Source organism: Rissa tridactyla, chromosome 2, assembly GCF_028500815.1.
Source record: "Rissa tridactyla isolate bRisTri1 chromosome 2, bRisTri1.patW.cur.20221130, whole genome shotgun sequence".
Lineage (NCBI taxonomy): Eukaryota > Metazoa > Chordata > Aves > Charadriiformes > Laridae > Rissa > Rissa tridactyla.
The window spans coordinates 129219624-129234912 of NC_071467.1; the positions used below are offsets into that span (position 1 = coordinate 129219624).

A 15289-nucleotide genomic window follows, 5' to 3' on the forward strand; every position below is an offset into this window, starting at 1 on the left:
AAAAATAGTAAAGATTATATCCTCCGTGATTCCCTTGGTGATACCCCTGTGACACAGTTTTTTATCCAGGGCAGGAGCAACCACCTCAAACTCCAGCCAGCAAAAGCCCTTCTACTGAAAGCTGTATTTAACTTTTACTCACTTAACAGCATGAAAAGTAAACTAACTGCTTCTAGAAGTTACTAAAAGGTAGTGTCCCAGTGGAATCACACAAGCACATGTTTTTTCTTGGATATGCTGAGAAAAATCCAGATGACAAATTAAATGGATTTTATATGACTAAACTTCAAAAAATGAAAAGTCAACGTAATTGTAATTTCTACATCCCGCTGCATTCTCCAGTGTATGAGCATCTCTGACAACTGTCTGGTTAGGAGTGTAGTTCGAGTTGTACCTCAGGTCATTGCTACTTGCTGAAATGAATGCTATCTATTGCTACCTGCCTATCCATTCTCATCCAGACAGGACTGAGAAACTAATGACCCCAGGGTAATTCACTTTACAATTACAGAGTCAAGAATGAAATATCAGGAGGGTGTATTGGAGTGGAAGCCAGAGGAGAAAACGTAGACTAAACCATTCAAAAAACCTTGACCTTGGAGACTATATCACATGCACATATCCAAGATAGTTCCAGACAGGGACAATGTGGATGCTCAGTTATGCTCAGGTATATTCTGGATCAGATACATTCTGGAGCAGATGATCCAGACATTTCAGACTATCCTGCATTTGCATATCATTTCAGCCATTTAAAACCTGTCCTTCTTTTTGGATCCACTTGAAATTTGTTGCCACTATAAAACTCCAAACTCCAATGATGCTTCTAGCATCAGTGCAACTGCTATAAGAGTAAGCACCACAATAGCAGTTCTTGTCAAAATAATCCTTTCTTTTTAATGCATGCTTTTGATGTGCTTGTTATTGGGCATTGACTCTTCAATGCCTTTCAAGAAAAATACCTGCAGTGATGTAATGGATTCTGATGGTTTGGAGACCAAGCAATTATCCAAACTATCTGCAAATTATGACATGGAAAATTACAGTGTTTAAGACAGCCAAAAATAACTCACCAGATAGGTCACATTCTACCTTGCCTAAATTCAACAATAAACCAGAACAAAATAAAAATCTAATCTTCTTTCCCAGAAAATTATACAGTACAAACTGATAACTGTGTTTTAGAGCTATTACTCTAGTAGCTCTTTCAGAATACCAAGATAACAATTTTCAAGAGTATGTAACTGTAATGCTAGATCTTCACCTAGTATAAGCTGGTGTAGGTCTGATGAAACCAATAGAAACACCTTCTTGAAATTTTAAATGCTTTGAGTGTCTTTCAGATCTGAAATAGAGGAATCCAGTAACTTTATCTGTGTGAAAACTGGCCAACGTCCAATTTTAATCAAGCAGTGCATTACCTATCTTTTGCTATTAATGCTTTTTTTAATAAAAGATCTGTTTTCTGCATATTCAGTGACGGTTTTATGATTGCGTGGTTGTAAATGCAAATTTGCAACAGAAGGTAATTGAAAATTGGGAGATGTTCTTAGCTATTCTTTTTGTTTTTAACTGGGTAACTGGCAGACAGTCAGCAGCTTCTCAGTACTTTGAAATGAAACACACACTGGCAAACTACTGCTAATTTTACTCTGTGGAATCCAAGGAAAGGGAAAAACAGGAAATTCAAATACAACTAGCAGCAAGACTTTGAACCATTTGACTAATTTGCGAATATTTCAAATGCTTGGAACACACATGAACTACAAAAGGTCACAATTCCATGAAAAAGAGCAACCCAAACAAAAACAATTTCCTGGTTTGGGATTTCTCAACCAAATACAATTGCAAATGCAATGTCTTCCCATGACCCTTTACAGTCAGCATGGACATTATGTTCTTTTATATTTTTAGAATAAGTAACATGAGGAGAGGGAGATTTAATTAACACATCTGTTTTGAAGTTTTAGATACACTGGTTTTTGAAAGTGCGTTTTATTGATTTATACTTTCTTTTGCTGGGAAGGGAACTCATTTTAATCTGTTTAAATCCCACGTTAAATAAGGAGGAACAAAAAAAAACCCACATGAAAATTATGTACTTTCTTCAACTAGTTTCAGAGGGTATCATTCCCTGTAAAAACTGGATAGCTAGGAAATCCAGGCAGTCCAAGTTTTCTGGCTCTGCACATAGTCAAAACTTCAGTAAGTAACTGAGAACCCACACTGGTTCCACAGCACACGGCAGTTTCACTGAAAACATCTCGCTGGCTGGCTGAAGTCTTCAGGGAAATAGTAATGCAAAACATTTAAAATTAGTTAGGGTTAATAAAAAGATAAAATGCAGTGATCAGGAATGGTAAAACTATGGTATAAAGGATTACTTAAAAATGCCTTACAGATCAACTCCAGACTAACTCAGGGCATATGAACAGTCTCCTTGAATTGATGGACTACTCATATGCTAAGCACTAAACATATACGTCAAGTCTCTGCTTGGTAGAGTGCTAACAGAATCCTTTATTTAAAAAAAAAAAATCTTTTGAACCTGTCTTTTTTGTTAAAATATTCAAATTTGTATGTGGGGTACCAAAATCTGTAGGAGCAACCAATACCTTTTTTACACTGGACAATCAGGGCACTGTGCCATGAATCATGCCTAAATCCTCATTGCTCCTACGTTTGGCAGTAGTATTGGCTTTTGGCTTTAGATTCTTGTCTTCAGTTTCTTTACCTCAACTTCTTTAAAATAGGTCACCCACTGATCTTGATCAACTGTCAAAGACTGCAAAGCGATAGCATATCTTCACATAACATACCATGTAAATGCAGAACATTAATTTACTGAATTTGAAATGAGGGTTATTGACAAATGGAGGATACAAAAGCATTAGGCAACAGAGAAGTCTCAGGAAGCAGGCTGTTATATGTGAAGTACATGGAAGGTTTTCAAAACAAGGAGAGTAGCACGGAAATGCATGCTCAGATGCTGGCGTTGTGTGGGCTTTGGATGGATAACATCATGCTTCCCTGAGCCCGTAAGAAGGTAGAAAACAGATGGTTTATGTATTTGGTAGCTTGAAAGGCTGGGGTTTGGGCCACTGAGAAGTGGAGAATCAGATGAAAAGAGATGAAGAAGCTGTTCAACTTTAGTGCAAAGTATCTCCCTTCTCTCTAGTGTATTACCATAAAACTAGAACCACACAGAAATTTTCTGGACAGCAGAACTCTATTTCTATTCCTGTATCTACAAGCAGAGGCTCCCATTCAGTCCAGAATGGGAGCAAACAGCAGATGAGCTACCTTTCCACTGCTATGTTAATTTCTTATTCTGTTTAACAGCATTTTCATCAAAGATTAGTGACCTAGAATCACAGTGCTAAGTAAAGGCACTTTGAATTTTAGAAACTAGATAGGCTTCTTTTAATAATATCACAGGCTTCTGTTTCCTAACATAGTATTTGAGCTGTGAGGTAGGCAGTGCGCTGGCACAGAGGGAAACAGCCCTTGCAACCAGGAGCAGGGGAAAAGTCATAGGGGCAAGCTACCTCTTTGCAAGCCACCTCTCTGCCACAGTTCTGGTGTCCATGCCTTTTTTAGAGGTGGAATTCCTTGTCAAGAATATAAGCAAGATTCATTTTGCTTTCATGCAGTATGCTCAGGAACGACACTTTGGATCAGTTTTTAAGGGACACTGTTTTTAGGTTAGAAGAGCAACCTTTTCAAGGCTTCATGGCACAGTTTATTACATGCCCCCTCTGCCTTTCACTGCTTTTGGACAGAAAACAAAATAGCAGCTGTCTCCTGCAGTCTCCTGGTAAAGGCAAACCCCTCAAAAGACGACTGTAATAATTGTACAGCTGCATTACTGTAGACCATGCTACTTACCTGGAATTATCCTGGAACACAAACAGTTGCCAAATGAAATGATCTGTGGGGCATCTCATCTAGTTTTCTAACATTGTCCAGGTGCCTACAGTATTCATCCTTGAATAATCAAAATGCCAAGGGATGCTTTACAAACTGCTGAACCATTCTCCAGGCGATATACTAAGCTGATGCACAGCTTCCCAGTCAGTTTGGTAGGTATGCTTCACAGAACTAGTCCCAGTCAAGGTGCCCATAAATGCATGTGTAATGATTTTAGAAAGATTCAACGCTTTTGGGGAAAATAATTTTGATTGGATTAGTGAATAAACCATCACATTGGGAAATGAAATGTCATCACCCAGAGCAAGTCAAGCATCTCTCAAATATTTCCATACCTGTAAAACTGGGACAATTTTTCTCATGTTTGTCCTGTCTGTCATTACCACAGGCTACTCGGAACCGGGGGTATCTCCCTTTCTGTAAGTATGTTGAACTCACAGTGAGGTCTCAGCTTGGGCAAGGATCTCTTGGCATCACTCTAAGACAGGTCACAATAATAGTGGTAGATCTGATCAGGAGTCTAGAAAATCAGGCTTAATCACAATTTTCAAAGTTAAAATCTCTCTCCAGCTCCACTGAGCTTCTGCAAAGGTTTGAGCTTTGGAGAGACTGCATTTTTCCTTGCCAGCAAACAACTCACTCACTTTAGGTGATTAAGTGTTTTCCCATCCTGTCTCTCCAGCAAAAGCGCATGAGTTGCAGCTTGACTGGTACATTAAGAAAAGGAATGATGAATGTTTCACCAGTCACTGTAAGCTTTTTTCACTGTACTTTCCTCATTTGGGTAGTCTCAGGGAGTGCACATGATTCAATTTAACAGCTCCTCAACTGCTAAATGAAGCCAAGTTGACTATGCTAATGCTTTACATTTCCATAGCAATCTCTACACAAGCATTACAGGCAATTTGGGAAAAATCATGAATTAACTTCCTTATCAGGTCAATGTTATTATCACCATTCTTCAGCTGGGGAGAGAAGGACAGCGAGTGAAAGTGATTGCCAGATGCCTTGGAGCATGTCTTCCCTGTGCACTGGGGAATGGCACAGGTTCTCCACGCTAGCAGTGACAAAGCTTCCAGGGTCAGACACAGTGACTGATGCAGCACACAGAAAAGGATGGTTTAGACCATACTATTATCCAAACATCCTTCTACCTTTGCTCCATGGATCCAATTAGCAATTAGCTAACTCAGTGTTAAAGTCTGCTCTCCTGGAGGAATAAATAAGCATATGAGCCCTATAGGGGAAGAGAATCCCTTTCTCACCCCCTGGTGACAGTGCTACATAAATCTCAGAGCTATGGTAGGCTTTGTGGCTTTACATTCCCTTAGCTGAGATAATTTTTGACAGTGAATCACTACAATTGTGGTGGGATCCTATCTTCTCTGTTGCCATTGTAATTCCCCCTTCACTATAGCTCTCCTCTGAGACTTTTTATAACTCTTTAATTTCAGCAATACAACCTTGAATAACTGGCTGATTGATACAGATAGGAGTTTTGCATGAACATCAACAATAGACTACACCTCAAGGCAGAAGAATCATGAAGTATATTCATAATAAACCATCTAATAAGTCAGCAGACAAAAAATAATATGAATAGTCCTGACATTCTAGGGCAGCATTACTCTTACGTGCAGTATTTTTAATGTTTTCATCCGAATTATGTATTCATTTCTAAAAATTCAAAATAATTCTCTTATAAGCAAACATAATCAGCCATAAAAGCAGCTTGTTCCAGTGCCTGGGAACAGCCTTTGAAGGTCTTTAATATGACGATTTAACGGTCTGGTAAGAGTTTTAAAGATGTATTTTTTCTTTTACTCCCTCAAGCAATTATTCATTTTTTCCCAAGTGGCTTATGGGTAATGATAGACAAGTTAATGTACAGATTTTTCTTTCAGAAAAGTCTCTTTAGTAAAGCATTTACTGCCATGTAATTCTTGAAACATTTTCAGTGATTTAATCTCTTTGAAGGACTTGAGGACTGCATAGATGAGCTCAGCTGTACATTAGCGAGCAGGCCCAAGCACCACCCTAAACATGAAAGACTCAGAAAATGCAAATCTGTATCTTCCTTTGCTGGTTTGATGTCAGTGAAAGTACCTGTGCTTAGCTAGAACTGTTTAGGCTGCCCAGAAAGTTTATTTTTTCTGTGGAACAGAGATGGTACAAGTGACATTGGTATGCAGCCAAATTGGCTCAGGAGGACAAAGCATTTTAGCCTTGGCTTCATGACTGAGACAGATAAAAACTAAAAATAATGGAGTCTTGCAGTAGTTTCTCTCGTGGATGTTTGCCAATTTCCAAACAGCTTGAGACTGCAACTTTTTTAATTCAGACAACCAGGAAGACTTCTTATAGATCTAACTGGATACAAACTCTGGCAGTTCAGTGATACTGTGGTGAAGTGAGGGTTACCAGCGGCGTGACCTATCCTGCTTCCCACATATCAGAATGATGCATGTGGTGATAAGGTAGAAAATAAAAGCAATATGACCAGAAGGAACACGGTAACAAGGACAGGATAAAAAAAATACCCAAATCTTTCCAAGTACATCTCTTTCAGCAGAAATTAGCATATGCAGGGAGCTCAGAGATCACAGGGATATTTACCGGTTGCTGGACAGCCTGGCTAGGAGGGGTTCCAGCCAGCCCTTCTGACACTCGCAGTGTGAATCCATGAAGATGAGGACATCCCCAGTTGCCCGTGCAGCTCCTAGCATCCGACCTCGTATGACTCCAAGCCTCTTGTTGCTCCGGATTAGTTTCACACCATCCAGTTTAGAGATGTATTCACTCAGAGCTGACTTCAGGGGCCCTGTCAGAAACAGAATGGTCAATCAAATGTTTTAGCTTTGATTCAAGCTGTTTTAGAAAAGCAACAGGTAGTAGGAGATGCTACTTCTTGCTGGTAAAATGTTTTGGGGGTATTTGTTTTACATGGCCAAGTAGGTCACGTTCCAAGTATTCCCACAGCAGCATAATGTCAAAGAGAAGTAGAGACTAATGGAAACTGAGATTCACTAGGTGTGAAGCTATTCCTATGAGAAACTTTATAGCCTCCTCTCCTGTTTTCAGCAAAAGGTGGATGCTCTCATCGTCTCATAAAAGGCGCAGATCAGAGTGAGATACTACAGGTGTTTGGCTTTCCCAAGCGCTTTGGATTACTTTAGCAATGTGGAGTTTTCCACGCTATGCTTCAGCCAAAGTCCAAGTCTGGAAATTATTACAGCAGATCTGGTCCAGTGGGAAGGCTAAGATTTGCATACTATGATCTTATTTTAAAATAAGAATGTTCAGAGTGATTGGAAATGATGGGGAAAAAAGAAACATATTTCAAAGTTGAAAGGCTAAGCTGAATTCTAGGAATGGAAGAGTGAAACCTGGCTGCCAGCTCAGGGCTTTGCTTATCTCTCTTCCTGAGGGTCCTCTTTGCCTTCTACTTTCCTCACATGCTTCTTGGAGGAGGACAGAGGAGAGCCACAAATATGATCCATGAGATGAAGATGCTGGAGTACCTCTCCTATGAATTCAGGCTGAGGGAGTTGGGGTTGTTCAGCCTGGAGAAGAGAAGGCTCCAGGGAGACATTATAGCCGCCTCCCAGATCTGAAGGGGGCCTATAAGAAAGCTGGGGAGGGGCTGTTTGCAAGGGCATGTAGCGATAGGACGAGGGGCAATGGTTTTAAACTAGAGCAGGGGAGGTTTAGATTAGACATTAGGAAGAAGTTCTTTACAATGAGGGTGGTGAAACACTGGAACAGGTTGCCCAGAGAGGTGGTGGAGGCCCCGTGCCTGGAGACATTCAAGGCCAGGCCTGATGAGGCTCTGAGCAACCTGATCTACTTAAAGATGTCTCTGCTTACTGCAGGAGGGTTGGACTAGATGACCTTTAAAGGTCCCTTCCAACCCAACACATTCTATGATTCTGTTCCCTGAAGCTTTGGAAGAAAGAGCTCACATACAGAGAAACGGGGACTACCTTGCTGGCTGAGGTCATCGACTAGGATGATATCCTTGAGGGAGGCCTTGGGGGCCGTGTCCATAATGCTGTGCACGGTTCTCAGCAGGGTAGACCAGGCTTCATCATGGAAACAGATGATGACACTAGCAGTAGGCAGACTGGAGTCATATTCTTGCTGTAGGCACCTGCATGGGATAAAATGAGGGAGACACTAAAACACTAATACAAATGGCTGCTTGTCTCTCAGAGCAAAGTTGTAAGCTACACCTAAACCTTCAGGGATGGAAAGCAGTTTAAGATATTGTCTCACTTCTACTTAAGCGAAGGATGTATTAAGGTGCCCAAGACTGGAATACAAAGTGAAAATACAGGAATGACATTATAAAAATTAAAATGCAAAATTAGGAATGTTTTGCTGTATTCTGGGATACTTTATTCTGCTCTGGCTGCTTGAAAATACACAGCTCAACAGAAACAGTCCAGAAGGCAAAGAAAGAGAAACTGAAGACAATTAGAGCAAAGCAGAGAGGGGAATAAAGGAAGTCAGTCAGCCTCCACCAATTTCCACATTTTCTCAAGTAACACAGAAAAGAGTAAACTGAAGTCCAGTACCTGTAAGACTAATAAGCAAAATAACTCATCTGCACAACAGACTGGTGTACCTGTGGACTGCCTGACCAGTGAACGAAGCTAACATCCCAGTCCTGTACAGGAAAGAAATGGATCCTTACATGGGCAATGAAAACAAATGTAGAAACATTTGTTTCTAAAACAAAAGAAAGTAAACGTATTTTCCCTATAAAGTTTATACAGCTTGGGGTTTTTTTTTCTGATAAAAACGAATCACTGATGAATGAGGCTCTCAGCTGGGTAGATTATCTTTATGCCATTTTCTGCTATTTACTTTACAACTCCAGGTACTGACACAATCTACTGCAAGCCACCTGGCTGCATGGGTTACTGTATGGCATTTGTAGAGATGCTCCAGAGTGCCAGCTGGGGCACACGGCTCCTCAGTTTTCCATGGGGCCAGGAATTCACCCATGACATTGAAAAAAGTTCCATCAAAATTACAGTGAATTATATGTTGCTTTGACAACCCCAGCATTTAAGAACGAAAAACACTTCCTATTCATCCTCACAGAAACTGTATACGAAAACTATAAACCCTCATCAAACAATGGTGATTTCATAAATGTAAGTAAAGGATCTACAAATCGCATTCATGACAAAAAGTGTTTTCTGATGGACCAGTCTTGGTTCAGAGAGACAGGATACACTATACTGGCATGAGGATGCACATTTTCCAGAAAAGGCCTTCAAATGCCCGTTGTAGAGATGCAAAGACTGTGCCTATATATCTGCTTTGCTTACAAAAGGAAACACATTTTAAAATCTTTTCATTTCCTGAGGAGCAGTCATTCAGTTTCCTAACTCATTTAATCTCTAGCAGCAAGAACTTCTTCAAGGAATTACTGAACTGGCTGGATGTGGCCCATTGTTATTTCAGCATTTTTGTATTGCCAAGCAAATCATCATACAGATTTTACAGCGGTTGTTAAACAATTAGCGACTCAGCAGAAGCTCATGCGAAGGATATAATTTTAATACTGCTATGTTTATTACCATTTTACTTAGTCCTATTCATGGACAGAGGCCCTACGCTGCTAGACACTATCCAGCCATAAACCTGCTTATCATTTAAGAGAATCCATAGTCTGAATGATTTAATAACAAATACAAATAAATGAATACTATAGATACACTTCCTGGAATATAAATTTAAAATGAGCACAATTATAATAGTTTATTATACTTTAATAAAAAGTTATACTGCTTCATATTAATATCTTTTTGTATAGAGAGGCAAATTTTCTTGATGATTTTTACATTCTAATGAATCTGTGTTGTCCTTGGTTTACTAATTTTCTGTAATCTACAATGCTGTTATTTCACAATTTCATATGGGATAATTGTTTCCATTTTCAGCAGGATGGAGAAAAGTATACTTTCATCATGTGGCAGTGTTTGTATTTTCAGGAAGAAGAATCTAGAGGTGATTAAGAAAAGTGAAGATCTGATACAGTCCTTTTACTACCAGGCAGTTTCCAACCAGGAACATTCAGTACAGCTATAAGCACCTATATTTTGCACCATAATACTACGATGCCTTGTTGCTAGTACTGTGGTTATAGCAAGAAAAAAAGGCTGTTGTGGAATCTTAATTGGAAAAGAATTGAAAACAACTGTACTTGAATACACAACCTAGGTGGTGAGTGTTTAGTTGCCATGGAGATCAGCAAAGACTTGCAATATAGATATCTAATCTTCAGAAAAATGTGAAATGGTACTGGTATACAGAAATACCTTCCCTATAATTTGGAGCAGTTTCATAGACTGTCCATCATAAATCGGCATTTCAAAAAGTCAGGGCTGTGACTGATATGAGACATAGTGATTTAATCCAATTTGTGAAAAATAAGGAATCGTAACAAGCAGCAATGATCAGGAGAGCAATTCTGACACGGCAAAGGCACTGCCGACGGGGACTCCCACCTACCTTCAGGAAAATGTCTCCTTGAGATTCAGGTCTCAACAGCACTCAGGTGGAAGCTATGCTTTTGTAATGAAACTTAAAACCTTTTTAGACAGCTTGTGAGTTCTCTTTGCCTGCATACGTTTGATGCTCAAGCCCGAGAGAGGAAACCAGACTTTTTTACAGGCACAACCCCATCATAAAAGTCACAATGGCAGGCTTGATTCTGGTCCACTGTCCCAGGAGGGTGTCAATGGCAGCTGGACCAACTGAGACCAGCAAAAAAGCCCTTTGAGGGACAAAAGTACCTTAGAGAATGAGTCTTGATGGGGAAGAACAACTTCCTACTACAACTGGACAAGTTATTAGGCCTTTTCACCCACAGACCCAGGCTGTTTCAAAACTGGTTCTCAAAGTAAATGCGGCAAAACAAGGTACCTGATTCATCTACTGGGGTATGTTTTACTGTGGGATCAGTAGGAGTGCTGGAAGAGACACAGTTTTATGCATCTGAAAATTAGATTAAAACATTCACCTGAAAGGCATGCAAAGAGACGGGGGTTATGTTAGAAGTTGGATTCGGGTGAGAAAGGTCTAAACTATTGCTTTCCAGGTGAGGCAGTTGGATCCTGGGCTGTTAAGGCACAGCACAGCACAGCTCACAGGCTCTGGTTTATTTCCAGCAGAGCTCTGTACTCTGCACATAAGAAGAAACTGTAGTTATGCTGCTCATTGCTCCAATGCAAAGCACAACAGACCTCTTTATGTGATTTTCTAAGGAACAACAGTGAAGTGTATCTTATGGCATTTACCTTATACCTTACACCCTGGTTTAAGAGTAAACATGAAGTATACAAGTGTGCAGCCTGGCCAGCTTTATTTTACAGTATCTGGAATTGCTTCACAATTAGTAGACATAGCTTCTGGTGTGAAGAATTTGCTGTCTAATTTCAAGTGAAATGAGGGAGACCAAGTCCATGGACCTAACTCACCGAAATGTCTCTTGACTGGTTGGGTTTTCTCTAACTAAATAATAACAGCCATTATTAGGAGCAACATGAGTCAAACAGAATAGAGTAATAGGCAATTTCATTCATTACTGGATCGCTGTCATTTGACACTGGTATAAAACTGGACTGACAGAGTTGTGAGCCAGGCCCCCAGAGTAAATTAGGCCTGAAAAATATCGTTGTGGTTTGTGTGTTGTGCCATAAAGGGCAGGACAGGCTTAGAGGTAAACTTCTGCTGCTGGTTTATGATCTGGATTTAGATCTGAACAACTGTGAAACCTCAGATGTTCAGATCCATGGTTTCAATCTGGGCTCTGTAAGATGTGGTGTTGATGGCTCTTCAGGCTGTAACTAGTCAGACAGGAAAACCCATCCAAGAGCTCTGAGGCCATGGCTTAAATCTTACCAAGATTAGTATTAACTAAACCTGTCTCTTGTTGGATGGCCCTTCAGCTGCCAAAATAAGACTGTTTTTTGGCTGACATCACAGGCAGTAAACCAGGATCATCATTCCTTCTTTGAACTACATGGTTCAAAGAGCTGCCAGTGAAGCATTGTGAAAAATAACTGAAACAATATTAGCATTTCATTATTCAATGGAATTACCCAAATTAACGCTGAACCTAGTCAGCAAGTGTAGAAAACACTGTTTCATTTCTCCTTTAAGATTGTCCCCTTGAATTAAAGCCACCATCTGTCTTTAAACATATGAAAATGACCACTAGAAAAAATATTATATATACTCTGTGTCTTACTTAAAATGTTTTCTGGTGCATCTAGCGGGACACCTCCCACTAGACCAGGCTGCTCAAAGCCCCATCCAGCCTGGCCTTGAACACTTCCAGGGATGGGGCATCCACAGCTTCTCTGGGCAACCTGTCCCAGTCTCACCACCCTCATAGTGGTGAGTCTAAATCTACTCTCTCCTAGTTTGAAGCCATTACCCTTACCCTATCACCACATGCCCTTGTAAAAAGCCCCTCTCCAGATTTCTTGTAGGCCCCTTTCAGCGTTTGTCAGGTCACTTGTTATAGTAAAAGAGTTGAAAGCCCCAACTCCTGACTCCTTTACCACCCCGTAAGCCCCGTGACCCCACAGCTTTGTCAGAAGCCCACCATGAAGGGATGGCTGGGTCCTTTGAGCGCAGTCAGGTGGGCTGGGGCCGGGCCCGGCCGAGCCTGAGCCGCTGACACCGCCTTTCCCGCTCGACAAGCCCGCACAGCCCCGGCACCCGGGCGCCGTTCGGACTCCCTTCCCAGCCCCAGCAGGCAGGCAGACTGACAGACAGACAACGGGGGGACAACGGCGGGGTCTGGGGCAGACACCGCCCCACTCCCCTGCCGCCGCCCGGCACCTGCTGCGGCGGGGGGCGCCGCGGCCGTCGGCAGGGGGCGCCGCTGCCCGCCCGGCCGGCCGGCGGGCGCGGCGTTGCCGTGGTGACGGGCAGGGCCGCCGCGGCCCGGCCGCCCCGTCGCCGCCCCCTCTTTCTTCCTCCCACGCAGCCTCCATTTTTGCCGGGCTGGAAAACACCGTCGGTGTTTCATGGAGCCGCTGCCGGCTCCGGCAGCACCTGCCGCTGACTCCGGGTCCCCGGGGGCTGTGGTTCAGGGCGGGGGCGGCCGCGGCGGGGCGGCCTGTGGGACCCGGCTGGGGCGGCTGGGGCTCCCGCCGACTGCTCTGAGGAAGTCTGGAGCTCTGAGGAACGGCGCGCGGGGGACGGGGTGCGTGTTCCTCACACGGCGTGGGCAAAAACACGTTATCCCGAACCGGAGGGGAGGGTTTGATAGGAAAGTCGCGGGGTTTCGAGGGGGAGAGGTTCACGGGGTACGCGGCGACGGGGGAAAGAGGCGAGTTTTCTCCCAGAGATTAAAGAGGCTGTTTTACTTACAACGGGTGTCGTACCTCAGGCAGCTCCCGGCGCAGAGAGATCCGCTCGCTCAGCGCTTCGTTAAAGCCGTGGGTTTCCAGGCTGAGCGGCCGCTCCCCTTCAGCAGCAGCCCCTTCCCCAGCCTGCAGGGGAAGGGGCAGGAGCTGGGGCTCCGGGTCACCCTCTGCCCTCCCCTCCGGCCGCCTGCTCTGCTGCTTCACCACCCGGTAGCCCTTCCTGGCCTTGCTGTGGTTCCTTTTGCCGGTGGGCGACACGACGGCCACGATCAACTCATCCTCCCGAAGGGAGATGAAAGGCGACAGCCCATCCAGGGGGTAATACTGCTGGCTCTCCTCCTGGGTCTCCAGCATCTCTTGGGTCTCCGCAAAGTCCACCTGATACCCTTCCCGGGGGTTGAACTCCACCGGCTGGAAAGTCCCTTCCCTGTGCTGGTTGCTGGGTGGTGGATTCAGCGTTGTAACCATCAGTAGCAAAAAGCCCAGCATCAGCAACAACAAGAGAAACTGCAGCTTACGTGATCCATATCTGCACTTCTTCCTCAAGAACATACTGTTGGTGACAAAATGATACAGATGGTCATGTTAAATATCACTTGGATCTTTCTCAGACTCCAGTCCTCGGGTTGCAGTAAAGCCCTGGTTTTCACTATCTGCCAAGAGGATTTTTTTGCTCCCCTCGCATTTCACTGATGCCGTTTCATGCTTTCCTCTCTATTTACAGACAAAATATAACATTCCTATTAATATTGCACTTACTGTAGTAAAAGGTAGCATGGATCCAGTAAGATAAAGTAGATCCTTTATTAGACAGAGTCCCAGCTTGCTTAGAAAGCACAGGTTTAGCAGATGAAAAGAGTAACTAAAGTTTCATTTTTTTCCTTCTTAAATTCTAAGTAAAAAGAAATCCCATTTCTTATAGTTTCCTTCCAGAGTAGTTCTTGCTTCTTCAAAGTTTCCAGTTGCTGCCTGGACTGAAGCGCCTTATCTCTGAAAGCAGATCTGACAGCTCTCCCCCGTTCAGAGGCTTCAAGTTAACTGTGATCAACAGATGAGAACTAGTCGGTCCCTGACTTTGTTTCACACATAACTACGGCACTCAGTCAGGAAGCACTTTGCCAGACATAATACAGAGCAATGTGTGCGTCTTTCTCTTGGTCCTAATGCCCTCACTGTTCTTGTCCTATCAAATCAAAACTTTGCAAAAGCTGTAAGAGGTGAAATATAAGAAGCAAAACGTTGTATTATAAAAGAAATCAAGGCATACCACGAATCGCTCTACTTCTGAATAGCTGTTTTAAGCTAAGAATGCTCAGAGCAAGATGCAAGAATTTTATAAACTGAATAAAAGATGGAGTGCACATGATTTATTTAAGGCTAGATTTATTCATAGGGTAATATGCTAGCTGGAGTATATGAGTATATTTCATTTTCAATAAATATTTACAGCTGTAGGGATTTTAACACTGACGTAAGGATGCCAAATTATCACCTGGCAGACTGGAGTTGTCTCCTCATCCATAAATTTGATATTGCAGGGGAAGCAGCACTTCAAGTTTTCAATAGTCCAGGGATAACGTGTAGAAAGCCTGTGCCGGAACAACAACTACTGACACTGAAAGAAAACAACGACTTCTGTGATTAAAAGAGGAGCTCAGTCTGTGAGGTTTGTTTGCTAATATTGCTGGCATGGGTGCTAGTGGGCATGGACTGTGGCATTTTTTTGCTGAAAAATGGCTGCTTGTCCAATGGGAAAAGGGCTGAGACAGTCCACATGCTTCAGTGTCACACGCCTCTTGGTCTGGCAGAGATCAAGCATGGATGTAACTCAGGTGTTACTGACCCTTTTGACACTGGGAGCATGGGATGTGTTTTTTGCATATCTTGTAATATTTGATGAGCAGAAAGCTCCAGCTCCAGGAGGCATGTGATTACCGAAGAACTTCCACGTTCACCTTTTGTTA

At 42.6% G+C, this 15289-nt stretch overlaps 1 protein-coding gene across 2 annotated transcripts in view; it reads right to left on the reverse strand.

The window, feature by feature from the left end:
• GALNT15 (polypeptide N-acetylgalactosaminyltransferase 15) overlaps positions 1–14988 on the reverse strand; it is a 30426-nt gene extending 15438 nt beyond the window's left edge. The window contains exons 1-4 of one of the 2 annotated variants that reach the window (XM_054192644.1): positions 14818–14988; positions 13330–13878; positions 7914–8080; positions 6547–6751 (exon numbers count right to left, since the gene is read on the reverse strand). In XM_054192644.1, coding sequence (XP_054048619.1) covers positions 6547–6751; positions 7914–8080; positions 13330–13878; positions 14818–14843 — 947 coding nt within the window. In that variant the 5' untranslated portion in view covers positions 14844–14988. Of the gene's footprint in view, positions 1–6546; positions 6752–7913; positions 8081–13329; positions 13879–14084; positions 14410–14817 lie in introns of those variants that run through there. The other variant, XM_054192645.1, reaches the window with a different exon arrangement.
• Between the last annotated feature and the right edge of the window lie 301 nt (positions 14989–15289).